Below are 27,911 nucleotides of genomic sequence, written 5' to 3' on the forward strand. Positions count from 1 at the left end.
ATTTCCAGTGGTCCCACAGTTCCCAGAAAGCACTCACAGACCCAACACACAAGCCACCAGGATAATTAGTCAGTCCAGACAAGCAGAGGCAATAAACTAAAAGATGTTTATTGTCATAAAAATATTGAACAGTGAACTATAAAACAAATGGGGAAAACAGCACACAATAAGAGGTAACTGAAATAGGATTAATTATAAAACTATGTAAACATTTTATCACTACCTGAATAGTTCTTGGGAAGTCCAGGAAATATAGCTGCTCACAAGTTATAGAATATAACTGTTCACAGGGTGTCATTAGAGAGGTCTTTCTTCCTCTACTTCCAAACTGATTCTGACAAATTGCCTCACAGTTAGGCAGGGAAAAGAAAAAAACCTGTCACTTCTGGTACAGCTAAAAAAAAAAAAAAAAGCCAATCGCCATCTGCTAGCCAACCAGGAGAAACACATATCATCAGCAAAACAACCAGGAGAAATACATGTCATCGGCAAAACAATACAGTTCATAGACTCAGAAACCCACTGTTTCATCACAAATGGGCTTGTCATTCTGCTACTGTCATTCTGTTAACTAGTGTTTTCAAAAGAAGGTTATGCTTTAGAGAATTTTATTTATTTCAAAAGCATCAAAAATGGTTCTTGTATACAGTATTGCTTTTTTGTACCACTGCTTGTGCCAGTGACCTGGCATGAGAAGATATTTGTGGCTCTCCTTCAGTTCTTTAGAATCCAAAGTGGCCCTAGCTTAAACATTAACGAAGAGCACTGTCCTAGTATGTCCTGATGTGACATTTAGCTAATCAGCATTGGAGTAATTGAAGTCTCCCATTCATATTGAGTTGCCAAATTAGTGGTTGCCCCCTTTTTCTTTTTTTAAGAATTTTATCATCTGTTTATTCGAGCCAGGCAGACAGTAGTATACCTCTTCTGTTGTTCTTTTTCCCTATCACACAGGGATTTTCTATCCATAAAAATTCTTTGGTGCATTTTGTCTCCTATAATACAGAACATTTACCCTCTTTTCTCTGTGCCATCTTTAACATATAGCACCACCCCTCAACCAATTTGATCCACCCTATCTTTGCAATATAATTTGTATCCTGGTATCACAGCATCCTATTAGTTATCCTTCTTCTACCAGGTCTTGGAGATGGCATTTGTATGTACCTCTTCATTTAGTGCTATACATTCAAACTCTCAAGTTTAATTTTTAAACTGCTTTCATTTCATTGCATGTTTTTTGTTCATATTGCAATCTGCCTAGCAGTTGACAGGGATAGCTTAGAATCTTTAAACTCCATCTGCTATTTATTTAGAGACATTTGGGTTGCTTTGCTTATTATTGCAACCTCTCTGTCTGGAAACCTTATCTTTCTCGTTTTGTTAGTACCCTTTTTGAGATGCCTCACTCTGAACCATCATGCACTGCTGAACAGCTGTTGGCTTTCCCTATGTTATAGTTTAAAACCTAAATGCCAGAAGTCAGGTTCTGTTCTGGATAGGGTGGAGTACATCCATTTGGAATAGGTTCCCCATTCCTCACAATGCTGTCTTGTTCCTAACAAATTCTTTTCTAGGCATGGAATATAAAGCATTAGAAATAGAATGCCATAAAAGTACAAAACATTTCAAATATATAGGTTTCTTAAAGTTGTAATTGATAACCTGATCAGAGTTTTGCTTCAATAAATTGTTTAGGGTCAAACAGGAATTTTGTTAGCTAAAAATATAATATGCTGTTTTTGGGTTTTTTTTTAAACTCTAATGTAACTTAGGGGGTCTTTTACAAAGGTGCCTACGGTTTTAGTGCTTGCTAATGATTAGCACGTGTTAAACACTAGAAATGCACATAGAAGTATATAGGTGTCTCTAACATTTAGCACATACTTACTTTTAGCACATGCTGAAAACGCTAGCATGCCTTTGTAAAAGGACCCCTTAGGAAGCAGTTTTCACATTGTTTACTTAGTTTCAAGGTCCATGGATACTTTTTACCAAAGTGACTGAGAAGGCTGGAATTTGGAAAGGCATGCCCCTTGCTGTACTAGGTAGAGACAACTAGAGAATGAAACAGGGATGGGGACCCGCAGTAACAAAAAAATACTTTGGAGGATTCACTGTGGATGCGGCATGCCTTTCCAAATTCCAGCCTTCTCATTCACTTTGTTAAAAGTACCCATGGACTTTGAAGCTATGCGAACGGTATAAAAACTGCTCCCTAAGTTACGTTGCAGTGTTCCAGAACCCCCCCCCCCCCCCCAGCATATTACACTTAGCTAATCATGTTCCATAATTAACAAAATTCCTGCTTGACCCTATACATTTTATTGAAGCAAAACTCTGATTAGATTATCAATTACAACTTCAAGAAATCTATATATTTTGGGATGTTTTGTTCTGGACCCACAGGAGGGGGGGCTGGAGGGAAAGGAGAGAGGTGCTGGACTCGCAGGAGGGAAGTGCTGGAAGGAAGGGAGAGATGTGCTGGACATGCAGGGGGGAGGAGAGAGAAGGGACAGAGAGATGCTGAACCAAGAGGGGGAAAGGAAAATGGGACTTGATATACTGCCTTTCTGAGGTTTTTGCAACTACATTCAAAGTGGTTTACATATATTCAGGTGCTTATTTTGTACCAGGGGCAATGGAGGGTTAAGTGATTTGCCCAGAGTCACAAGGAGCTGCAGTGGGAATCAAACTTAGTTCTCCAGGATCAAAGTCCACTGCACTAACCACTAGGCTACTCCTCCAACCAGATGATGAAGGAAGAGGGAGTCAAATACTGAACACATAGTGGAAGGGAGAAAAGGAGGGCAGGTGAGCCAGATGCTGGGGGGAGGGAAGAGAGAGGGAGAGAAGCTGGATGGTGTGGGGTCAGAGAGGAGAGAGACACATTGGTGTGGGGGAGGAAGAGAGGGGAGAAACTGGACACAGAGAGATAAACAGAAATGAAGGGGAGATGATGGGCATCAAGGGGAGCATAGGGACAGGGCCCAAAGGGGAGATGCTGCATGAGATGGTATATGGACACAGAGGGGCAGTGCCAGACATGGGAGGGGGTATATGGACACAGAGGGAAGATGCTAGACTTGGGGGAGAATAGTAACACAGAAGGGAGATGCTGGACTTAGGGCATAGGGACATAGAGGAGTGATGCTGGGCACAATGGGAGGGGATAGGAGAGTAATGATGATGGATGCGGGGATATGGACACAAGAGAGATGCTGTAAAGGGAAGTATAGGGGACACAGAGGAGGGAGATGCTGAAAATGGGGAAAGATAGGAACACAGAGATGGATGATGGATGGTTAGCAAGGAGAGAAGAAATGTCAAATGGGCAGGAGACCCTGGCAAGTGAGTTAAGAGAAGACAGAGGGAAATAGAACCCAGAGCCTGGGACCAACATGATTTGAAAAATAAAATGACCAGACAACAAAAGGTAGAATTTTTTTTTTATTTTAAATTTTGTGATTACACATTGAGGCACCTTTTCAAAGCACTTAGCCTTCCAAAGTTCCATAGGTTTCTATGGAACTTTGGAAGGCTAAGTGCTTTGAAAATATGCCTATATGTCAAATTTGAAATGTGTATCCTGCCAGAGCTGGTGTTAGATATGGCTAGGGCCCAGGGCAGAAATTTGGGATTGCACTCCAAAGCCCCCTACCAGATTGTGCCTTCTTCAGGTTCCAGCAGGCAGTTGCTCTAGTTTCATTCCCCTAACACCATCCCTGGCATGTGTGATCTTTATATTTTGCACAGTATGGAAGGAAATGCATCTCTTTCTATTTCTGTGGTGTTGTACTACATTCAAGCTGTGGCTTCTTGGGATTTTGGTTTATTTTATGGAGTGGAGGAGTAGCCTAGTGGTTAGTGCAGTAGACTTTGATCCTGGGGAGCTAAGTTCAATTCCCACTGCAGCTCCTTGTGACTCTGGGCAAGTCACTTAACCCTCCATTGCCCCTGGTACAAATAAGTACCTGAATATATGTAAACCACTTTGAATGTAGTTGCAAAAACCTCAGAAAGGCAGTATATCAAGTCCCATTTCCCTTTCCCCTTTATCATTTTTGGTCAAGCTATTCTGTAATTGGCACTTGTGTTCTGTGTCTGTGACCCAGGTATTTTGTTAGCTTGAATTTTCTGTTTGGCATTCTTTAGTAATTTGGTTTGTTCAGGTTCCCTGATAGTAGATGAGATGTTTGTGAAGGGGGGAGGGAAAAGGGAGATGGGAGATTTTGTTGATCCTTCTGTATTATTGTTGTGATTTATAAATGGCAGTTGTGAGAATATTGTTCCTTTATATGCTTTAATAAAAAGATTTAAATATAAAATCATAAGTGTTTGAGGCTTGTGTGAAAGGGGTCAGACTGAGCTTATGGAGAAGGGAACAAACTTTGTCCCCGTGTCATTCTCTAGAGACAACCTCAGGTAGTAGGTAATTTTCAGTCTCCATAAAATTAAGATGCAAGATCACCGGGATTTTAGAGTCTACTAAATGTATCTTCAATGGAATTGTATCATGAGAAGAATATAGACTGTTAAGATCATAAGACCCAACATCTTTACCATGAATCAAGCTGCCTAACCTCTTCCACTGTAAACCTTATGCCTATGATTTTGCTGGCAGGGAGAAAGATTAATGCTGGAGTCATGCTTAGCAGAGCCTCTATGAATTCCAGTTTTGTAAGGCTGACAATTATTTGGATAACTTAGTACAAATCCAAGCAACTGCAATTCCTGAGGGGATGACTGCACACATGTTCAAAGTGAATGTACACATGTACTTTCAGTTTGAATAATGCCTAAGTAAAAAGTACCTGCAAGTATTTGTACCTCCTTTTTTGTAGGTACTTTTCCTGACTCAAATAACGCATATGTTTAAAAATACAAAAGTACGCATGTTGTGTCAGTTTCTGCCTGAACTCTTTTCTTGGCAATATTAAATGTGCTATATTTAGCACTTCTGCTTCTAGGGGTTTGTAAATTGAACATTTAGCCGTTAATTTAAAGTAATTAGGTACTTTTAGAGGATATTAAATGTCTGTGTAACGTTCCATCTCATTTTTAGGTGGTTTGTATTTTTCACATGACTTTTATTCTTACAAATTTAAAATTTGAATTCACACCCAAGGTCCCTCATCATCCCTAGCACATACTCAAGCCCTTCTTATCACTAAGCAGTTACATTCTCTCTCAATCCTCCTCCCAGGACCTATGTAGCCAAAAAGATACACTGATCTAATCTTATTTATAGTCTGCCAAAGGATTACAAATTAAAGAAGCAAGCAAACTCTGGGAAATACAAATAGAACATAATTAGGAGCCTAGATGTTTGTCATACAGGCATGTTTTTAAATAGTGACAAAATAAAAGATAGGAGCCATGTATCTTTATTGCATGTAGTAGATTATTCCAGATATAGATAGCATGAAATGAAAAAGAACTATTTAAGATCTTTTCCTTATACCCCAGACCAGTCCAGATACTTGGGTTATGCTCTGCTGCCAGCAGGTGGAGACAGATTAATACTGAACTATGATGTTGTCATTTAAGAATTTAGCTGATTAGGATTTCTCAGTCTCCATCAGGCCAGATAACCAGTGCATCCTCTTCTGAAGTTTGCTAGGAAGGTTGTTTATTTTGCTTTTTCTAGAGTTAAAAAAAGAGAGTGAGGGAAGGAAAGACAAGAGGCTATCTACACTTCTTCCCTTGGTTCATTAATCTCATCCCATGGCTTTTCCTACCATCTCTATGCTGATGACTCCCAAATCTACCTTTCTACCCCTGATATCTCACCTTGCATCCAAACCAAAGTTTCAGCGTGCTTGTCTGACATTGCTGCCTGGATGTCTCAACGCCACCTGAAATTAAATATGACCAAAACTGAGCTTCTCATTTTCCCCCCCAAACCCACCTCCCCGCTCCCCCCGTTTTCTATTTCTGTTGATGGTTCTCTCATTCTCCCTGTCTCCTCAGCTCGAAACCTTGGGGTCATCTTTGACTCTTCTCTCTCCTTCTCTGCTCATATCCAGCAGACCGCCAAGACCTGTCGTTTCTTTCTTTACAACATCCGTAAAATCCGCCCCTTTCTTTCCGAGCACTCTACCAAAACCCTCATCCACACCCTTGTCACCTCTCGTTTAGACTACTGCAATCTGCTTCTTGCTGGCCTCCCACTTAGTCACCTCTCCCCTCTCCAGTCGGTTCAAAATTCTGCTGCCCGTCTCATCTTCCGCCAGGGTCGCTTTACTCATACTACCCCTCTCCTCAAGACCCTTCACTGGCTCCCTATCCGTTTTCGCATCCTGTTCAAACTTCTTCTACTAACCTATAAATGTATTCACTCTGCTGCTCCCCAGTATCTCTCCACACTCGTCCTTCCCTACACCCCTTCCCGTGCACTCCGCTCCATGGATAAATCCTTCTTATCTGTTCCCTTCTCCACTACTGCCAACTCCAGACTTCGCGCCTTCTGTCTCGCTGCACCCTACGCCTGGAATAAACTTCCTGAGCCCCTACGTCTTGCCCCATCCTTGGCCACCTTTAAATCTAGACTGAAAGCCCACCTCTTTAACATTGCTTTTGACTCGTAACCACTTGTAACCACTCGCCTCCACCTACCCTCCTCTCTTCCTTCCCGTTCACATTAATTGATTTGATTTGCTTACTTTATTTATTTTTTGTCTATTAGATTGTAAGCTCTTTGAGCAGGGACTGTCTTTCTTCTATGTTTGTGCAGCGCTGCGTATGCCTTGTAGCGCTATAGAAATGCTAAATAGTAGTAGTAGTAGTAGTTGAGGAGCTTTGCTGTTCTAGGAGCCTTGGGGTGTTACACCTTGGGGTCCCAGGTTCCCCCTTCCCCAAGCACCCCCTCCATTCTTCGCATTTAAGGGATAGCTGTTTTGTGTCTGTCCCTTCCTCACAAAAAGAAAATAATCTAAAGAACCAAGTATCTCTGCAGCAGACAAAAAAAAAAAAAAGCTTTCAGCTAGTGTATGGTATGCTTCTGCCTGCTAATGTCTTTTTCTGTGAGGACAAGAAACAATTTCAGTTTTTTGTGTGGAGAGAGAGTTTTTTGTTCTCATGTGTAGATGCAGGGACTGTCTTTCTTCTATGTTTGTGCAGCGCTGCGTATGCCTTGTAGCGCTATAGAAATGCTAAATAGTAGTAGATCTACCATACCCCCCCTCCCCCCAACCGTGCGTTGTCCATTCATCTCTATTTGTTCTCAGCCCTGTCATGCAGCTAATACAGTAGCACACCCAGAGAAGTTGTGCAGTTTGTAGGGGAGGCTGGCAAGCAGGCACTGCATCAACTTGCTGTCTGGGATGTAAGGAGAGAGCAGAGAAGCTGACTTTCACTGGTGAGGAAGCCTTGGTGCTTTCTCAGCATGGCATTTCCACCAGTGGCTTGCAATCTTCTGTAGATTTTTCTCAGTCTGTTGCAGAGCTGATCTTGGCAGGATTTTTGATGTGGTCCTGGTAGTTTCTGCCAGAGTTAAACAGCCTGTGCTCCTGCATTCAGCTGCAGCTTCTTTTGAAGTAAACCATCAGCTGTCTAGTCATAAAGGCCTCCATTATTTTAACAAAATATGATATTGAAGCAATTGGTCTATAATTGGTTGAATCACATTTAGAGTTTAAAGAGTTTTAAAATATTGGAGTAAGAATAATCTCAGAGAAGTCCTTTGGAAAAATACCAGAAGCAAAACAATCCCCAATCCAATAGAGCAAGGGTTTCTTAACATTTTTCGGTGCTATTCTCATTAGGTATATCGGACAGTTATCAATATAACAATGTGACTCAGCAAACTTCATACATAGAAAATGTAATTCTTTCATGGAAACACTGGAAATCTCACTCCAGGAGCGATCAGCTGGCCAGCCATCTTTATAATCGACAATATAATTTGTTCTTTCATTGTTGACATTATGATTATACAGAGCAACAGAAAGAGTTTCAATCTTCATTTTAGAATGATCAGCCAATTGATCAGCACTGGGTGATAGCTCTTCAGGTTTCTTATGAATATGTGATACATCAATCAGACTATTTACTACCTGGAACAATTTGCTCACATTAAAGATATCTCTAATAATAACAGTAGAATAATACTCCCTCTTTGCAAGGGCTATGGCTTTCTTATACCTATTTATTGCCTTCCTCCACTGAACATTGTTCAAAATTGATTTTTCCTTCCTCCATATGCTCTCCAATAATAGGCTGGATGACCACCGCTCCCTTTGCACAAGGGCTCACACTTTGACATCCAAGGAGACGAGACAGTTGTTTGTTTGTTGTCTGTTGCGGAGTTTATTTTGAATTGAGTTTCTACTTTTCGGTTCTACCCACTGCTTTGTTATGATAAATACTTATTGGCTAAGGGGTTGCACATGGTTCTTAACTGATTACATCGTAGTTCAGTACTTCTGTTTCCACTTGCTGGCAGGAAACCATAACCCAAGTTTGTGGACTGGTTCAGTAGGACTCAAGGAAAGAAAATTAGCAGGTTAGAGTAAGTTTATCCATAGCATAAGCAAGCCACAGATAGAAAATAAAGCAGTAGCATATCTTCAGACTGCACAGCTCTAGTTAAATTAGGAAAAGATAGAGAATTTATCAGATATTCAGGTGCAGTCCCCCTAAAGCACCTGAAAGAAGGCTTGTCAGTTTGAATTTAAATGTATGCCTGATGCAGAAGCCAATGTAGTCAAATTAAAAGAGGAGTCACCCTTTCATATTTGTGCAATCTAAATATCAGCCGAGCAGCAGTTTTGAAGTATTTGATTTTTTAAAATGAAGTTGCATTGACACTTGAATAAAGAATGTATTGCAATAATATAAGTGGGGGAGAATTGTGACCTGAACTAAGATTCAAAATGCTTCTTAATGCAAAAGGACCTAATCGATTGTAATTGTTGGATTTTATAGAAGACATTTTTTATAATCATATATATCTAACAGTTCAGAGGTGATGAAGAATCCAAGATAACACCTAATATTCTAGATGTTGACTCTATTTATTTATTTTATTTTGCACATTTATACCCCACGTTTGTCCCACAGTTTTGCAGGCTCAAAGTGGCTTACAATGTACTGATAGGCTATCACCAGATCAGTGGTGATACGGTTACAATTAAATTAGATAGAATAGGAGAAACAGGGAAAGAAGAAAATAAGGAAAGGATAAGAGAGTCTAAAATGGTCCGTAGATATGTTGTTAGGAAGGACTTCAGGTTATATATTGAATCCTTGGAGTAGGCTGAACCTCTTTCAGCTAGAAGAGATGTAAATATCATAGTAAATGACGGCAGAAAAAGACCTGCATGGTCCATCCAGTCTGCCCAACAAGATAAACTCATATGTGCTACTTTTTGTGTATACCCTACTTTGATTTGTACCTGTCCTCTTCAGGGCACAGACCGTATAAGTCTGCCCAGCACTATCCCCGCCTTCCAACTACCAGCCCCGCCTCCCACTTCTGCCTCTGGCACAGACCGTATAAGTCTGCCCAGCACTATCCCCGCCTCCTGCCACCCAATCTCGGCTAAGCTCCTTAGGATCCATTCCTTCTGAACAGGATTCCTTTATGTTTATCCCATGCGTGTTTGAATTCCGTTACCGTTTTCATTTCCACCACCTCCCGCAGGAGGGCATTCCAAGCATCCACTACTCTCTCCGTGAAAAAATACTTCCTGACATTTTTCTTGAGTCTGCCCCCCTTCAATCTCATTTCATGTCCTCTCGTTCTACCACCTTCCCATCTCCGGAAAAGGTTCATTTGCGGATTAATACTTTTCAAATATTTGAACGTCTGTATCATATCACCCCTGTTTCTCCTTTCTTCCAGAGTATACATGTTCAGGTCATCAAGTCTCTCCTCATACGTCTTGTAATGCAAATCCCTTACCGGACACACCAAGATGACCTTGCATGATGAAAATGGAGTTGAAATCCGCTCCTTTATCCGTCCACTTGTTGGCAGCCAACAAGCCTGCCAGTATGAGAGAGCTCTACGGCTGTTGGTCCACTGCACAAGGGGGAGTTAACTGTCCGGCGAATTGACAAATTGGGAGGTCCAGGAGGCAGGCTGAATCAGGGCCAGTCCACCGTAGTTGGATGGCGGTTAGGGTGTGGAAACTTCAAAGACGAACAAATCCGGCTGATTATCAATGATCACCTCGGTCAGTTAAAGATCAAGCAAAGACGGGCTAATTGAAGACCGAGTGTCTGTCCTACTAGGTTCTCAAAGCAGGCGGGATAGTAGGTTGCATGGATTAAAGGCAACACTAACGGGTCAGGCCGCGGTTCGTCGGCAGTTGGTCCGCAGAAACGTCGGCGACGAACAGATCCGACTGGCCGGTCGACAGCCCAACAGGTTCCCCTTGGCACCTCGGACCCAGATAAGCACAGATCCTGCGAAAACTAGCCGAATCGCAACCAAGTGCCGGTTGAATACCCGAGGACCCCCGGAGCTGACGTTTCCCCATCTCACTACGTGGCGGCCATTTTATCAGAGAAAAGAAAGATCAGAATGTAGAGAAATTCTAGACTCATAAGAGAGTATGTATGAATGCCAGCTCTGTGTTGTATGGCGTTTTAACTATGCATTGTTTTTGTATGTATATTTTACTTCCTATAGAATACTGTAGTACATTTTCTTTGCTTTTTTTTATTTTTGCTTGTAAACTGCTTTGATCTGCCCATCAGTTAAAGTGGTATATCAAATTATGAATAAATAAATTTTCAGTGTGAGGAACACAAACTCTCAACAGTCTTGATATTATCTTGAATTTTCAGAAAACTTAAAACATCATTATCCAAAGCAGACATTAATAAATAATATATCATCAGCTTAAGAGTAAAATGAGAAATCCAGATACTTCAGGCCGTTTTCAGAGGAACTCAAACACACGTACAGCATGTAACCACAATGAAAAACATTTCCTTGCTTCTGTACTATAAGCAAGTCTGTCTTCATAAAGCAGAATAGCTGGGCACATCACACACTTGGGACAGCCCTCTATCCCCCTGTCCTCCCTCCAACATACACTCGGTTTGGGTATGACTTCTTACTGGTAGCTTCTCACTTTGCTATCTCCCACTCCCTCCTACCTAGTTAAAAAAAACAAAACATAACAAAACATATAACACTGCAGCCTCCTTCTCCAGGAGCCTAGGTAGCAGAAGACAATGTTCTCGCCCTGATCGTCTCCTGAGACTGGCATCACCAAAGACAGCATCTCCCTCTCTCTGAAGTCCCTCGGTTTCATTGCTATAAGAAAAGCAAGTGCCACGCTGGCAGCAGCCAGATGACATTATGGATTACAGCAGGAAGGAAGATTTTTGGAATTTTTCAATGATTTCCTCAAATTCCCCATGGGGATGTGATTTCCAGTTATAATCAAAAATCAGAACTAAGTACATGCTTTTATCCCATACAGGGCAGCCAGTTTATTGGGAGATCATTTAGCTTAGAAAATTGCCCTCTTACAGACATGGTTTTACTTTGAAAATTATTGCAAAGGAAAAAGGTACCCACAGATTTTGCAGCTATGTAGGCAGCATGAAAATCAGTTAACTTGTCTAATTCTGTTCTACAGTGTTTGTGCATGCCCCTTTATCATGTGTTAAGAGCAGACTTACATGTTTAAGCTATATGGTATAAACAAATGTGAATAATTTTGTCTTATGTACTGTTTTTCTTTTGCTTTTCTTTTTTAGGGGGATTATTGAAGCTCGCTTTGTTTATATTTTTGTTCTTGGAATTCTTTTCACTGGCACCAAGGACTTGCTTAAATCCCAGGTCTTCACTATGGATTCCAACACAAAGAGTAGGGGTTTATGGGAAGTATACAGTGGGCTAGTTCTCTTAACAGCCTTATTGTTTCGACCACATAATCTTCCAGTTTTGGTATTTTGTCTAATAATCCAGACCATAATGATGACATTCATCTGGAATCTACTGAAATATGATGCTGCTCAAATTACTATAATGCATTATTGGTTTGGCCAAGCGTTTTTTTATTTTCAGGTAAGTCACATTAGTGTCTGTGCTTTTAGAGTGTTTAATTTTGTGACTAAGCTTCTTTGAGTGTTGTTTTTAACTGTGATCCTGACAATTGTTTTTATTTTAAGGACAGTTGTGAACTAAGTCTATTTTTATGAACAGCAGCACAGCAGATGGTATCATAGGTTAAAAAAGCCATGAATATCAAATCTCTAACTGGGTGATTTACACTATGTAACACTTCCCTGGCTTCTGACAGCTTGGCTTTCATTTTAGTAGTAAAATAAAGGGAAAGGGGTGATAAGACTTCTGGCTGTAGGCCATTTGCAACCGCTGATGGAGAACTAATCTAGCTTTTCATTGTAAGGTTCTTATGAAGCCAGTGGATGTTCCAGAACTCAATAGACAAGGCTAGAGGAAAGAACACAGCACCTCGGTCCTGATCATGACAGTTTTGTGAGTGCTTCTTGCTGTACCATGGACAGAGAAAATGCTTTAGTTTTAGTGTTTTACTGTTCATGAAGGACATAAACAGGAACAACACTAAGGAAAACCTGAAGATGGCAATTCTGTTTTAATTACTTGCTTCTCTTCCATCATGAATTTCAAAATGAGGTTATAAATATTGTATGACATTCTAAACACTTGCTGAAAATTTATACTTATGATAAGTATCTTTAGCAAATTGGCAGCTCAGGTTTAGAAAACTGCTCAAATGCTGCATGAAGAGACTTTACAAACCAAGGTTTTATTCAGTTAGGGGCACTTTTACTTAAGGATTGCCGCGCGGCAACCCAGAACTACCACCAGCCCGACGCAGCCTCCAGGGGTAGTTTCACCTTGTGCACGCACCATTTCTGGCACAGCGGAAAAATATTTTTGTAATTTTTACTGTGCCGCTAAGCCGGCGGACACCAGGTTCCCATGGGAGCCGTTACCGCCACCTCATTGGGTAGCGGTAAGTGCTCCCCGCCACATGGCCATTTTCTTAGGAGCTTTTTACCCGCTGCGGGAAAAAGGATCCTGGCGCATGGGAAAAGCGATTCCACCGCTACCACAGGGCCCTTTTTACCGCAGTTTGATAAAAGGGCCCCTCAGTGAATTCATTGTAATTTTTTTTGATTACTAGTATGCTTTTGCCAAATACTTTCTTTCATTATATACCTAGGGGAAATTCAGATCCATTAAATGAAAGACAAATAGCAGTGCTATCAACAGACTTAATGTCATAGTGGTAGCACTGTCATACTTGGCCTCCTTAGCATGCATCTAAATTTGGGAAAGCTGCTCTAGTTTCCCTAGAATCAGGGATGGACTGATCATTGGGACAATAGGGTAGTACCTGAGCACTCCAACTACCATCAAGTTTAATAATTTTTGATAGACAGGGGCCCATGAGTCTTATTGCCTAGGGGCCCAAGTCACTACCTAGTATATTTTTCATAGTTACTAAGGTCTGATCATCATTACTGTAATTTACTGTGTATAGTACCTTAGATGAAGCTCTTTCACAAAAGTGGGTAATTCGTTTAAATAAATATTCACCCTTCCAATAGGAACACCTGTATATCTATATCTATCTATCTATATATGTATATATATTTTTTAATGGTTTTGTACTATACCTGTGTTCCAAGACAAGAGCTCAGAGAGTAGGATGTTGCTACAATCGTAGCCAGTCGTAATTAAATACATTAATCTAGAACAATCCTGGTAAAGCTACTTAGAATATGTACAGCAACCACACAAATATGTAAACTACAAATCAGATACAAAAGTGTACATTTACAATATTTTTAGAATGCTACCACTTTTTGTTCATAAGCAAGACTGAATCAGGCACACATGGATGACATCATCCGATGCCACTAATTTGAAGCAGTTCTCTCAGACCTCAGAACTAATGTACAACTCTGAGCATGCATGGCCCTCTCTGTGTGCAGTGGCCTCCTTTGTCTTCTCAATTATATTTTTATGCTGTGTCAAATGAATGTAAAAAAAAAAACAGTTTTCCCATACTTTTTTTTTTGAAATTCTGTTTATTAAAGTTTCAAGGAATAAAAACACATAACAACGAATGCAAGGTAACATATGAAGCAAAGCATCCCAGAGTAACATCAGCACAGAGGACCATCAACACCCCCCCCCCCCCAATACCTAGTACAACAAAATACAAAAAAATGTTTTCATACAGAAATTATACTAAGGACAGTCACTGACCACCCCCACTAAACATGTAGAACAATTCCTAAACAAATTCAGTGGTTAAGTATCCGACTAAGAGCCGTTGGTGCAAAGGAAGCCCAAAAGGGTTCCCAAGTTTGACAAAAATGGCATCCAGCCACAGTGTCCAGATTGTCCATAGCACAACGTTTTATAGACACTTGCAAAATCATGAAGGATCTCCACTGAAGAACCGAAGGTATTTCAGCCGAGAGCCATTTCTACAAGATGCACTTTACCCAAACAACACATCACATTTTACAAATGCCATGTATCCCTTCAGGAGAGGACAGGCAATGTCATATTGAGCAAACAGAGGCAAAGGTCGGGGTGTCCAGCGTGCCCCCCACATCATGGAGACATGATTGCCCAAACGAGTCCAAAAAGCGCGAGTCATTGGGCAAGTCCAAAATAGATGTCCAAGGGTTGCTATTGGGTTCCACACTTCAAACATACTGCAGAGGATCCAAAGTGAGCCTTGTCCAATGTGGTGAAATGTATAACTTCATTACTAATTTATATTGTTGCTCCCAATGAGTAACATTTTTCGTCAATGAACAAAAAATGTGCAGGCTGGTGAGTAGAGTTGAAGGTGTAACCAGAGTTAGTAGATCCACTGACCATCTCTGTTCCAAAACAGTAAAATCATGTGACAGAAGGAGATCCAGTAGGTATTTGTGATGAGAGTGCAGATGGACTTAATTGTGCTTCTAAACTGTATGCCTCCGCTTATACTTCATGTGCTTCAGCTGTCAATGGTGAACGGGGCAATGAGCGAAGGTAATGTTGTATTTGTAGATAAAGGAACACATCTCCTCTAGATGATAATCAGTACATAAGGAGGCATAGGAACATATAGAGCCATCATTGTCTACGAGATGAAATAAGTAATGAATACCGTTTTGGTGCCAAGAGCGGAAGCGAAACACTGACATGCCTGGTGCAAAATTCCTGTTCAGTTTTCCCATACTTAAAGTAGTTTTTTTGATGCTGTCATTTGATGTTGTCGTTTTTCATAATTTTTCCTACAACAAAAAACACTCTTTGTGTTTTTCCCACCTTTGGTCATAATGTCCCAGATAAAATGTTCCACCCCTACCTGCAGTGTGAAGAAAAATCCAGTGCTGGGATGCCTTATTTTTCTGAGCTCAGACCATAATCAGTTAGATTACAAGCATTATAGAATAATACCTCAGCAAGCCCCAGATATAAGTATTGCTGTACTGAGACAGACCAAAGAGGGCAAATTCTAGAGACTAATTATACACTGAGTGATGCAATATTTTCTCTGATATATTTTAAATGTACTACATAGTAGCTTTGTCGCCTGCACCATAATCTTTGTATTTTAGGAAAGAGTAAACAAGCGATTCATGCCTTACCTGTTCCACTCCACACCACACATTATGTTATAGACCTCTATCGTATCTCCAATCAGCTGTCTCTTCTCTAAGCTGAACATCCCTAACCTCTTTATATCTTTCCTACCAGTGACGTTGTTCCATCCCTTTTATCATTTTGATTGCCCTTCTCTGTACCTTTTCTAATTCAGCTATATCATTTTTTTGAGATGTGCTGATCAGAATTGTACATAAAAGTTTAGGTGTAAATGCACCATGGAGCAATATGGAGGCATTAATGAAATTCAGTGAGCAGAGGATTTAAATGTATGACGCCTAGATCTTTTTCTTGAGTGGTGGCTCCTAATGTGGAACCCTGCATCATGTAGTGTAGGGAATTGGAGGGGGACAGGGTAGACTCAGAACCCTAATGTTTGTATTTTCAGAGCACACCTCTGAATAATGAAAAAAGGTTACCTGTAAGATTTATTTCATCCCCCCCCCCCCCAATTATTCTGTGTGCTATTTTCAGTCGTTGCTAACTAGATCAGTTTGCAGGGTGACCTTGTGAAGTTGCGTGAGGACAGCCATGTGACTCACACTCCTCTTGACTAGACTGGACCCAAAAACATGTTTACGCACTTAGCGTGATTTGTTGGGCAAGCAATGGGAGAAGGGGAAAAGGACCCTTAACTGAGACAGATGTATGTGGGTGTGGGGAAGGTTACAGAAGCTTGCTTAAGATCATGGGGAGGGAAGGGGTGTCATGAGAATACAAAAAATACCCTGTTTTTTTCTGTATTTTTGCTGACCAATGTTAAGGTCTTGTCTAGGTCAAGATACTGTACAAGACAGCTTAAGAATTTATTAACTGTGAACTTTGTTACAAGCTTTTAGTAGATAAGAACATGTATATAGAGTGGTCCAATGTAATTAAGATAACCTTTAATGGATATTTAGAGTTTATATTAATCTTTGGGTCAGATTTCCTGTGTTTTATACAGTTTGAGACCACATTATATTTAGATAGTGAAAAGGGGACGTTGGGAAAACTGGTACAACAAAAATAACTTAGTCACAGTTTGGATATGTGATACAAAAAACTGCTGAAGTAGCATGAGGAGGGGGGCACGGAATTTGTGACAAAGGTATGGGTGGGAGAGAAGTTTCTAGTAGTTGGGTGACATAAGCATGTGTGATCAGATGATTGGTTAGTGGGATGTGCTAGATGGTAATTAATTTCCTGATTATTGTATAATATGTATTGTATAATATGTATATCCACTAGTCCGTTCCCCTCTCTCTCCTTCCCCTCATTCCCTTTCCTCCTTTCCTGAAGTTACTATTGAGGAAACTACACTTCTCCTTTCTTCCTCAAAATGTACCACCTGTTCCTCCAATCCCATTCCCACCCACCTTCTCAATGCCATCTCTCCTGCTCTTCTTCCTTTTATCTGTCACATTCTCAACCTCTCACTTTCCACTGCGACTGTCCCTGTTGCCTTTAAACGTGCTGTGGTCACACCTCTCCTTAAGAAGCCTTCACTCGACCCTACTTGTACCTCTAATTACTGACCCATCTCCCTCCTCCCTTTTCTCTCCAAATTACTTGAGCATGCTGTCCACCACCACTGCCTTGATTTTCTCTCCTCGCATGCTATTCTTGACCCACTACAATCTGGTTTTCACCCTCTCCACTCAACCGAAACTGCGCTTACTAAAGTCTCCAATGACTTATTACTGGCTAAATCCAGAGGTCTCTATTCCATCCTCATTCTTCTTGATCTTTCCGCTGCTTTTGACACTGTCGATCACAGCATACTCCTCGATACCCTGTCCTCACTTGGATTCCAGGGCTCTGTCCTTTCCTGGTTCTCTTCCTACCTCTCCCTCCGCAACTTCAGTGTTCACTCTGGTGGATCCTCTTCTACTTCTATCCCTCTGCCTGTCGGCATACCTCAGGGTTCTGTTCTTGGTCCCCTCCTCTTTTCTATCTACTCTTCTTCCCTTGGTTCATTAATCTCATCCCATGGCTTTTTCTACCATTTCTATGCTGATGACTCCCAAATCTACCTTTCTACCCTTGATATCTCACCTTCCATCCAGACCAAAGTTTCAGCGTGTTGTCTGATATTGCTGTCTGGATGTCTCAACGCCACCTGAAATTAAATATGACCAAAACCAAGCTTCTCATTTTTCCCCCTAAACCCACCTACCCGCTCCCCCTGTTTTCTATTTCTGTTGATGGCTCTCTCATTCTCCCTGTCTCCTCAGCTCGAAACCTTGGGGTCATCTTTGACTCTTCTCTCTCCTTCTCTGCTCATATCCAGCAGATTGCCAAGACCTGTCGTTTCTGTCTTTACAACATCCGTAAAATCCGCCCCTTTCTTTCCGAGCACTCTACCAAAACCCTCATCCACACCCTTGTCACCTCTCGTTTGGACTACTGCAATCTGCTTCTTGCTGGCCTCCCACTTAGTCACCTCTCCCCTCTCCAGTTGGTTCAAAACTCTGCTGCCCGTCTCATCTTCCACCAGGGTCGCTTTACTCATACTACCCCTCAAGTCGCTTCACTGGCTCCCTATCCATTTTCGCATCCTATTCAAACTTCTTCTCCTGACCTATAAATGTACTCACTCTGCTGCTCCCCAGTATCTCTCCACACTCGTCCTCCCATACACCCCTTCCCGTGCACTCCGTTCCATGGATAAATCCTTCTTATCTGTTCCCTTCTCCACTACTGCCAACTCCAGACTTTGCTCCTTCTGTCTCGCTGCACCCTACGCCTGGAATAGACTTCCTGAGCCCCTACGTCTTGCCCCATCCTTGACCATCTTTAAATCTAGATTGAAAGCCCACCTCTTTAACATTGCTTTTGACTTGTAACCACTCGCCCCACCTATCCTCCTCTCCTCTTTCCTCTACACATTAATTGATTTGCTTGCTTTATTTTTGTCTATTAGATTGTAAGCTCTTTGAGCAGGGACTGTCTTCTATGTTTGTGCAGTGCTGCGTACACTCTGTAGCGCTATAGAAATGCTAAATAGTAGTAGTAGTAGTAGTATAAATATGAGTGATAGATTAGGGTTTGGGGGGCTTCTTTATTTCCAAGGCAGTGAACTGGCTTGGAGAAAAAGGGTCTCTCTAATCATTTCACTTCTGAGTAAGCAAATTTAATTACCTCACTAGTTATTCCCATTTCTAGATCATTTATAAATATGTTAAAAAGCAGCGGTCCTAATACAGACCCCTTTGGGACCCCACTATCTACCCTTCTCCATTGAGAATACTGCCCATTTAACCCTACTCTCTGTTTTCTATCTTTTAACCAGTTTTTAATCCATGATAGAACACTACCTCCTATTATTATTATTACACTTGTATCCCACATTTTCCCACCTATTTGCAGGCTCAGTGTGGCTTACATAATACCGTGAGGCGTTCACCAAGTCCAGTAGGGAGACAGATACTAGGTGATATTGTGGTAGAATAAGGTATGTGTGTTTCAGGTACTATGGGGGTTGAAGAGAGGAAGGTTATGTGAAGGGGCATAATCGAACGGAAACGTCTATCTCCATGGGCGTTTATCTCCGAGAACGGGTCCGTGAAGGGGCGGACCGAACTGTATTTTCGCAAAAAATAGACGTCCATGTTTTATTCGACAATTTGTGAGGTGGGCGTTTTTGTTTTTCAGCGATAACGGAAAATGAAAGCGCCCAGCTCAAAAACGAATAACTCCAAGACATTTATTTGTGGGAGGGGCCAGGATTCGTAGTGCACTGGTCCCCCTCACATGCCAGGACACCAACCGGGCACCCTAGGGGGCACTTCTACAAAAACAAAAAAAAAGGTAAAAGAGATCCCAGGTGCATAGCACCCTTCCCTTGTGTGTTGAGCCCCCCAAATCCCCCTCAAAACCCACTGCCCACAAGTCTACACCATTACTATAGCCCTAAGGGGTGAAGGGGGGCACCTACATGTGGGTACAGTGGGTTTGGGGGGGGCGGTTTGGAGGGCTCCCATTTACCAGCACAAGTGTAACAGGTGGGGGGGGGGGGATGGGCCTGGGTCCACCTGCCTGAAGTCCACTGCACCCCCTAATAACTGCTCCAGTGACCTACATACTGCTGCCAGGGAGGTGGGTATGACATTTGAGGGTGAAAATAAAAAGTTGTGAAACGGCATATTTTGTGGTGGGAGGGGGTTTGTGACCACTGGGGGAGTCAGGGGAGGTCATCCCCAATTCCCTCTAGTGGTCATTTAGGGCACTTATTGGGGCCTTATTCGTGGAAAAACAGGGTCCAGGAAAAGTGCCCTAAATTCTCGCTACAAACGCATATTTTTTTTCCATTATCGTCGAAAGGCGCCCATCTCTGATCGGCCGATAACCACGCCCCAGTTCCGGCTTCACCACGCCTTCGACACGCCCCCATCAACGGAGTGCAGTTGAAAACGTCCAAATTCGGCTTTCGATTATACCGCTTTATTCGTTTTTGTGAGATAAACGTCTATCTCCCGATTTGGGTCACAATATAGGCGTTTTTCTATTTCGATTATAAGCAGGATAGTGTCCAATACGATCTTTGGTTTTGCTTTGTTGCAGAGTTTAGGCATTTATGTTGGGTCAGTAGGGTATGCCTTTTTGAACAGGTTGGTTTTTAGTGATTTCCTGAAGTTTAAATGGTCGTATATTGTTTTTGTGGCTTTTGGCAGTGCGTTCCATAGTTGTGTGCTTATATAGGAGAAGCTGGATGCATAGGTTGCTTTGTATTTGAGTCCTTTGCAGTTTGGGTAGTGGAGGTTTAGGTATGTTCGTGATGATCTGAATCTGTTTCTGGTTGGTAGATCTATGAGATCTGTCATGTAGCCTGGGACATCGCCATAGATAATTTTGTGGACCAGGGTCAGATTTTGAAGGTGATACGTTCTTTGATTGGGAGCCAATGCAGTTTTTCTCGGAGGGGGTTGGCACTTTCGAATCGTGTTTTACTGAATATCAGCTTGGCTGCTGTGTTTTGGGTGGTCTGGAGTTTATTTAAGAGTTGTTCTTTACATCCCACGTAGATTCAATTACAGTAGTCTGCATGGCTTAGTACCACTGATTGTATTAGACTGCGAAATATTTCCCTCGGGAAGAAAGGTTTTATGCGTTTAAGTTTCCACATTGAGTAGAACATTTTCTTTGTTATGGAGTTTACTTGGCTCTCAAGAGTAAGGTTGTGGTCGATTATGACGCCGAGTATTTTTAGGCTGTCTGAGATAGGGAGGGTTTGGTCTGGGGTGTTTATGGTTGTGGGTTTGTACTTATTATGTGGTGATGAGAGGATGAGGCAGTGAATTTTTTCAGTATTCAGTTTCAGTTGGAATGAGTTTGCCCATGAGTGATTTCTGACAAATCGTGTTTGAAGGGAATGTAAATTGTGACATCATCTGCATAGATGAACAGGTTGAGGCCTTGATTAGATAGGGACTTGGCCAGTAGGATCATCATTAGGTGCATATTGTTCATTATGTTGAAGAGTATTGGTGATAATGATGATCCTTGAGGTACTCCACAGGCCGCTTTCCACAGTGGTGATATGTTTGAGTTTGACTTTACTTGGTATGCTCTGGTGGTTAGAAAACCCTTGATCCAGCTGAGTATATTTCTACCAATCCCGAAGTGGTCTAGGAGTCTTAGTAGAATATTGTGGTTTACCATATCAAATGCACTCGACATGTCGAACTGGAAAAGAAGTATTCTTTTACCTGTAGCTATTTCTTGCTTGAATTTGGCCAGAAGAGTAACAAGCATGGTTTCAGTACTATGGAGGGAGCGGAATTCTGACTGTGACGCATGCAGTATTGAGAACTTGTCCATATTTTCAGTGAGCTGACTTTCCAATTTCCTCTGGAGTCTTTGTCAAATGAAGTACTTTGTCAATTGCCTTTTGAAAATCCAGATACACAATATCGAACGGTTCACCTTTATCCACATATTTATTCACCCCTTCAAAGGAATGTAGTAGATTGGTGAGGCAAGATTTCCCTTTACTAAATCCGTGTTGTCTTTGTCTTATTAATCCATGTTTATGTATATGCTGTGTAATAATGCCTCCTATCCCATGACTCTTTAATTTCCTGAGGAGTTGTTCATGAAATACTTTGTCTAATGATTTCTGAAAATCCAGATATATTAGGTCACCAAACTCACCTCTGTCCATTTGTTATTCATGTTGTTAACTTCCCCCTTAGTCTCTTTGCTATGGCTTTGCCCTCCCTGAGTGTCCTTTTCCCCCTCAGTAATCCAATGGTCCGTGTGATAGCTTGGCTAGCAGATAGGCCTGGGCTGTTGATAAATACAGCTACACAAAGGATTAAGTGTGAAAGAAAATCATTTATTTTCATTCAGATGAATAGTTGACCTGTTCTTTCAAAGGCCAGGAAAAAATAGACATGTAAAACTACTCCTTATATTCATCAGTTCTCTCCCAGAGCCTGCTCCTGTTGACCCACTGCATGCACTTGTCTGCCCCTCCCAAAACCATCACCAACAGCTTGCCTCTGTCCTGGAGTCCTTAAAGTTCAAACCCTGTTTGCAATAGTCAACACAATTGGGCCCAGCTTGGCCCTTACTTCCAAAGTTACAATGTCAACCAGGTTCCAAAGTAAACTTGGGCTACCTCAAATAAGCTTCTACATCTGGCAGTTACAGGGTACCAAGGTCTGTTGTGGTGCCGCTCCTCTTCCCCGTGCTCCCCTCGGGTCTATAGCCAACAAGACACCCTGAGAGGATTCCTTCACTTGGGGGCCTCCCTGAACAACTCAACTCCAGGGCATTTAACAACCTCCCGGGCTGAGCCCCACCCTTCTTACTCATTCTCTGACACATCACGGTAGCGCCACCTGCTGTGAGGTGGCTAAACTGCAGCCTCAGTGAGGGAGTGTTCTCAGAGTCACCTTCCGCTATATCACTCCCTCCCTCACAGTCCAATTGATTATCTTACTGGCTTCTTGTTTCAAATGAACTTAACAAAAGATTTTTTGTATTTTTGACTATAAGGCAAGCCTCTTTTCAAAGTCTTTTTTTTTTTTGTACCTTCCTTATCAATGCTTTGCATTTAACTTGCCATGCTGTTTCCTGTAATCTTCATTTGCATCCTTTTTCCATTTTCTGTCATTTGAGATAAGTGTGTACAAACTTTGTAGAGTGGGATGGTAGAGTTTCAATGTCCTAAAATTAAATTTAAGCTTCTAAATTTATCTGAAATAGGCATTTAGGGGTATATTCAGTAAATGGCGCCTAAAAAAATCGGCACCAAAAAAATCCTGCTTAATCTTTATTCTGTAAGTCGCGCCCAAAGTTTGGCACAGTTTGTAGAGTAATGCTTAAGTGTTATGGTCATGCATAAATTTAGGCACAGCCATTTGCAGCAATGAAAATAGCAAGTGCCGGTGTCTAAATTCACGTGCAGAACACAATTATTCTGTAATTACAAATGTAACTCAAAGCCACGCCCTCATTCCATCTTGAAACACCCATGACCATGTCCTTTCCACGACCCTTTTTTCGGGCCACACATAAAGTTTAGGTGCAGATCCCATGCCTAATTTTATGAGCGCAACACACAGTTAAAACTAATTAGTGTCAATAATTGTTTGTTAAGCCAAGTACTGGCACTAATTGGCTCATTATCCTATTAAATTGTGTGTGCAAATCAGGACCATACCTAAATTTGCACATGCAATTTTTTGGCGACCTTTATAGAATCAGGGGGTTAACTTAGGACCCTAAATTCTGATGCACTGGGTTTTAAAAAAAATTCTCTGCTTATATGTTTCTGTTTATGTGAGAATAGTTATACCTTGAGGATGAAGTATGTTTATGCCACAGAATGACCTTAAGTTTTCTAAGATAAAGTAAAGATCTTAATAATAGAATAAGTATAATCTGAGTTTTGCTGTGGTTTTATTTTCTTAGCTCTGCACAGCTTGCAATAATACTTTTGACTTTTTTTATTTTCCCCTGATCAGTAACCTCTTTTTTTATTAACTTATCTTCTAGGGTAATTCAAACAACATTGCTACCGTGGACATTTCTGCTGGTTTTGTGGGCTTAGACGACTATATTGAAATCCCAGCAATCCTCCTTACAACAGTTGCAACCTATGCTGGGCCTTTGCTTTGGGCCATTCATTTGATTTGCTATTTGAGTTCTGAAACGATCAGGTAATTATTGTGGGATAAATTGAAAGAAATATAATAGTATATGCTTATAGTGTGTTTATCTGAAATACTTTTTTATTGTTTTTTTAAATATTTGTTGTATGTAAATATTTTCTTTCCTCCCTCATAATACTGTAAGCACTGAATATCGTTGTTAGCACCATAGTCTCTTGTGGTTACAGCTCTCACATACTTCTACATCAGAAGTATGTTGGTGAGTGGGAGGATCTTTTAACTTACTACAAACTGGAATTTTTGCTTTTCTGTATAACGTTTTTTGAACATCTCCATTTTCCTATACAGTATTGTGTATATTGGTACTGTAAAGATAGCAAATTGCCACTGGTGCAGTGTCTCATGAAGTAACGGGCTACCTTACAGAGGAACTATACTTTGTAGAGAGGAACAATGATTACTCTTTTACAGAAATTTAGAAGGCATTTTCAATGCCTCCATAGTTGCAAACTGTTCAGGTACTGTTACTACATATACTCCTGGATTCTGTATAGCGCGCCTAGAGATCCATAACGAAATCCAGGAGGATTCTTTAACTGTTCATGTAACTTTATTGGCTTAACTAGCTAATCATTGTTGATAACAGCACTTAACAAGCAATAATGAGCACTAATTGGCAATAATTAGAATTTGCGTACACAACTTGCTAAGTGTATTGTATTGCACTGTGCCTAACTTCTAAGGTTCACTAACAAAAAGGAGTGTGATTATGGGAAGGAAAATGGCCATTTCGTAGGTGTTCCAAAATTTATGTGCATAGTTATAGAACATGGCCCAGTGCACCTAAATCTACACGCTGGGATTTACGCCATGTTTTCGTTGGCATAAATGGATACACATAGTTTTAGGTGCTGAAATATCAACTAAGCATATTCTTTATACCGCGCCTAAATCTAGGCGCCACTTACAGAATACACTTAGGCGGACATGTTTTCCATGTGGATTTTTTAGGTGCCATATATAGAATCTGGCCCATAGGGAGGAGTTCAATAAATTAACCCAAAGTTAGGCTCTGGGAAGATCTGTGCTAAACTAGTATTCTGCAAAGGTCACTGTGAGCAGAGTACCCTTTGCAGAATATGAGCTTAGCATGAATCTAATGCAGTTCCAGTAATTGAAGCATAAGGACAGAGCTGGGCGGACTATTTCCCAGAAACACCAAAGAAAAACCATGATCAACAATCTTACATTCTTTGTTGATTTAATCATGAATTGATCATGAGTGTGACTGTTGGGCAGACTGAATGGACTTTATCTGCCATCACTTACTATGTTACTAACCTTGGGTACGAGCACTTATGCCTTCCGAAACCTGGTGTAAAGGCTGGCAAGCGCCTAATGGCAGTTGGGCACATAAATATCACTATTCTATAACATTGTGCCTAAATTCCGGGAACACCCCTGACCTGCCAATTCCCCTCCCGTGTCCACGCCCCCTTTGAGTTGCATGCCATTAAATTTAAGCGTGCATGTTATAGAATAGGATGCATAACTCCAAATGAGTGCCAGTTAGCACTAATTATTGATTGTTAATGGCTCATTAAGGGGTCCTCTTACTAAGCCATGGCAAAAAGTGGCCTGTGGTAGTGTGGTTGCATGTTTTTGGCATGCGCTGGGCCATTTTTTACCGTGGTTAGGAAAAAAAAGCTTTTTTTCAATGGGGGCAGTAAATGGTCATGCACTAGAATTAAAAGTAGTGTGCAGCTATTTACTCCCTCAGCCCTTATTACCACCCCTTGACCTAGCGGTAAGGGCTCACATGCTATATGCATGGTACTCATGCAGCGCATGCCAATGTGGCCGTGGTGCCGATTACTACCGGGAACGCCCCCGCATTGGAAAATATAAAAATGTTTTCTACTGCGGGAAATGGCGTGCATGAACTTTGAAATTACCGCAGGGTGGGCATCCTAACTGAGCAGTAGTGTCAATTTGGCATGCACTACAGGGGCAGTAGCCGTGTCACTGCTTTGTTAAAGGGCCCCTAAGTAATTAGTTTACTGTGGATCTGGGATCTGCACCCAAATTTGCGTACCCAACTTTGGACAATCTGTATGGAATCTAGCAGCTAATTTTTCCTGTAGCATAAAGTACATTTGCTAACGCACCAATGTATTTGCATCTATTCATGTGGGCACCTGATCAGGGGTAAAATAGCATATATACAGATTTGAAAGTTGCTTATAAGCACAGTGTTTTCCTCTCCAATTTCAGTGCTCCTAGAATCACCTTACCCTGTTACATGAACACATGTTATGGAACCTGTGCTTACTTTTAAACAGAGAAGAGATGTTTTCAGCCAGGCCAATTTATTCAAGTACATTTCTTTTTCTTAAGGACAAGCAGGCTATTCTCTCCTCACACAGGGGGTGATATTATCCAATTGAATCCTGGTCAGAGCACTGACAGAAAAGCTGCTAGATCTTTCCAGTTTGTACTGCTGAGCATGTGTGGCATCCTGCTTCACAGTACTGTAGTCACACAAAGGTGCTTTAGTTCATTTCTTTTCCACTGAGTACAATGAGTGAGGATTCCGCTTCATCACTATCAGCATAGGAGGATAAACACCACATCAGCCACAAAGAGAGCTAGATCCCACATGGAAATTAATGTGAAAAACAGACGTGGGGAAGCTGTGGAAAGTTCAAGCAACTTATTAAAACAAACACAACATGGTTTTGAATTTCAGCACATACTGAATGCCGCTATGCTGTTAAACATGGTTGGATGAGGAGGAAGAAGTGACATCATCAGACTTGATGGCAGCTTAACCTAGAAGCTCCTTATTCCTCACCATTATTTTAATTCATCAGCCGACATTTGGAGCTAAAATGCATCATATTTTCCCCCGATAAGCTGCAGTGAGACTATAGATGGAGGTTAAATCAAAGTTGGCCTTAGTGTGAGAAAGCGGACAAGTCAGTTCAAGGGCTGTTAGTAAGGCCTCATGCCGAATGGATTCCCCAGCACAAGTGTGCCCACGCGACTCTGAAGCTGAGTCCTCAGTGGGAGAAAAGGAGGATGATAGAGGATCAGATCGTAGTTTGGCCTGTGATTTTCAAGTGCTGTGTGGGAAATCTTTGGAAGGAGCATGCCAACTGAAATACTTAGAACATAAAGTAGCCATACTGGGTCAGACCAATGGTCCATCTAGCCCAGTATCCTGTTTTCAGTAGTGGCCAATCCAGATCACAAGTACCAGGCAGAAACACTCCATGCTACCAATCCCAGGGCAAACAGTTGCTTCCCCATGTCTGTCTCAATAGCAGACTATGGACATTTCCTCCAGGAACTTGTCCAAACCTTGATAAAATTGATGTTATTTACACAAAAATGCAGGAGCCGAGGTGTGTCTGGAGGAAGTAGAAATGAAGGTAGATGAGCACATAGGCCTTGTCTGTGGTGCATATCCAAACAACTGCGCTCCTTCTGAGTATGGAGGAATTGCATTTTAAACTTGATGAGTTAGAGAACAGAGGATGGAGGAAAAATCTCAGATTTCATGGAGTCCCAGACGCTGCTGGGATGGTGGATGCTCTTGTTGTAGTGCAAAATTTGTATGCACAATTGCTGGAGGGCATGATATACAAGGCCTAGTAGAGTTAGAAAGAGCACATTGGGCTCTGGGCCCTCTGTTGAAGAACAGGCCGCGGGACGTGGCATGCGTTACAAACTATTCCACCAAAGAACTGTTCCTGCAAAAAGCTTAGCAGGGAATTTCCCTTAAATTTCAGAATGATGCTGTCCAGGTTTATCAGGATGTCTCGTCTTTCACTTTGGTAAAGAGAAGAGAAATGTGCCCTGTTTTGGACTGTCTTAATAAGGAAAAAAATAAAAGATAGATGGGCTTTCCCCTTTAGTCTTTGCATTGGTGCTGCAAGGAAGTTACATAGAGTCAAATCTGCAGGAGACAGGTACAACTTTACTGCCTGTGCTATTTTCTTCAACAGCCAAAGTAGCTTCTCTGGCCTCATGCCTGAAGGTGTTTCAATGGCAGAATGTGTCTGCTAAGAGCAGAAGAGGCCGTAGACAGCTTACAAGTTTGTGAAGCATTGACTCTGGCTGGCCGCACTAACTGGATATTATTTTGATTTCTCATGTGCCTTAATTGAGTGGCATTT

The 27,911-nt window shown here is 41.5% G+C and overlaps 1 protein-coding gene across 3 annotated transcripts in view; it reads left to right on the forward strand.

Annotated features, from left to right (window-relative positions):
- Window positions 1-27,911, forward strand: part of PIGG (phosphatidylinositol glycan anchor biosynthesis class G) — a 207,083-nt gene that overhangs the window by 140,455 nt on the left and 38,717 nt on the right. For all 3 annotated transcript variants that reach the window (XM_030194469.1, XM_030194470.1, XM_030194471.1), the window contains exons 11-12: window positions 11,722-12,031; window positions 23,615-23,778. In XM_030194469.1, the coding sequence (XP_030050329.1) occupies window positions 11,722-12,031; window positions 23,615-23,778 (474 nt within the window). The remainder of the gene's footprint in view (window positions 1-11,721; window positions 12,032-23,614; window positions 23,779-27,911) is intronic.

Source organism: Microcaecilia unicolor, chromosome 2, assembly GCF_901765095.1.
Source record: "Microcaecilia unicolor chromosome 2, aMicUni1.1, whole genome shotgun sequence".
Lineage (NCBI taxonomy): Eukaryota > Metazoa > Chordata > Amphibia > Gymnophiona > Siphonopidae > Microcaecilia > Microcaecilia unicolor.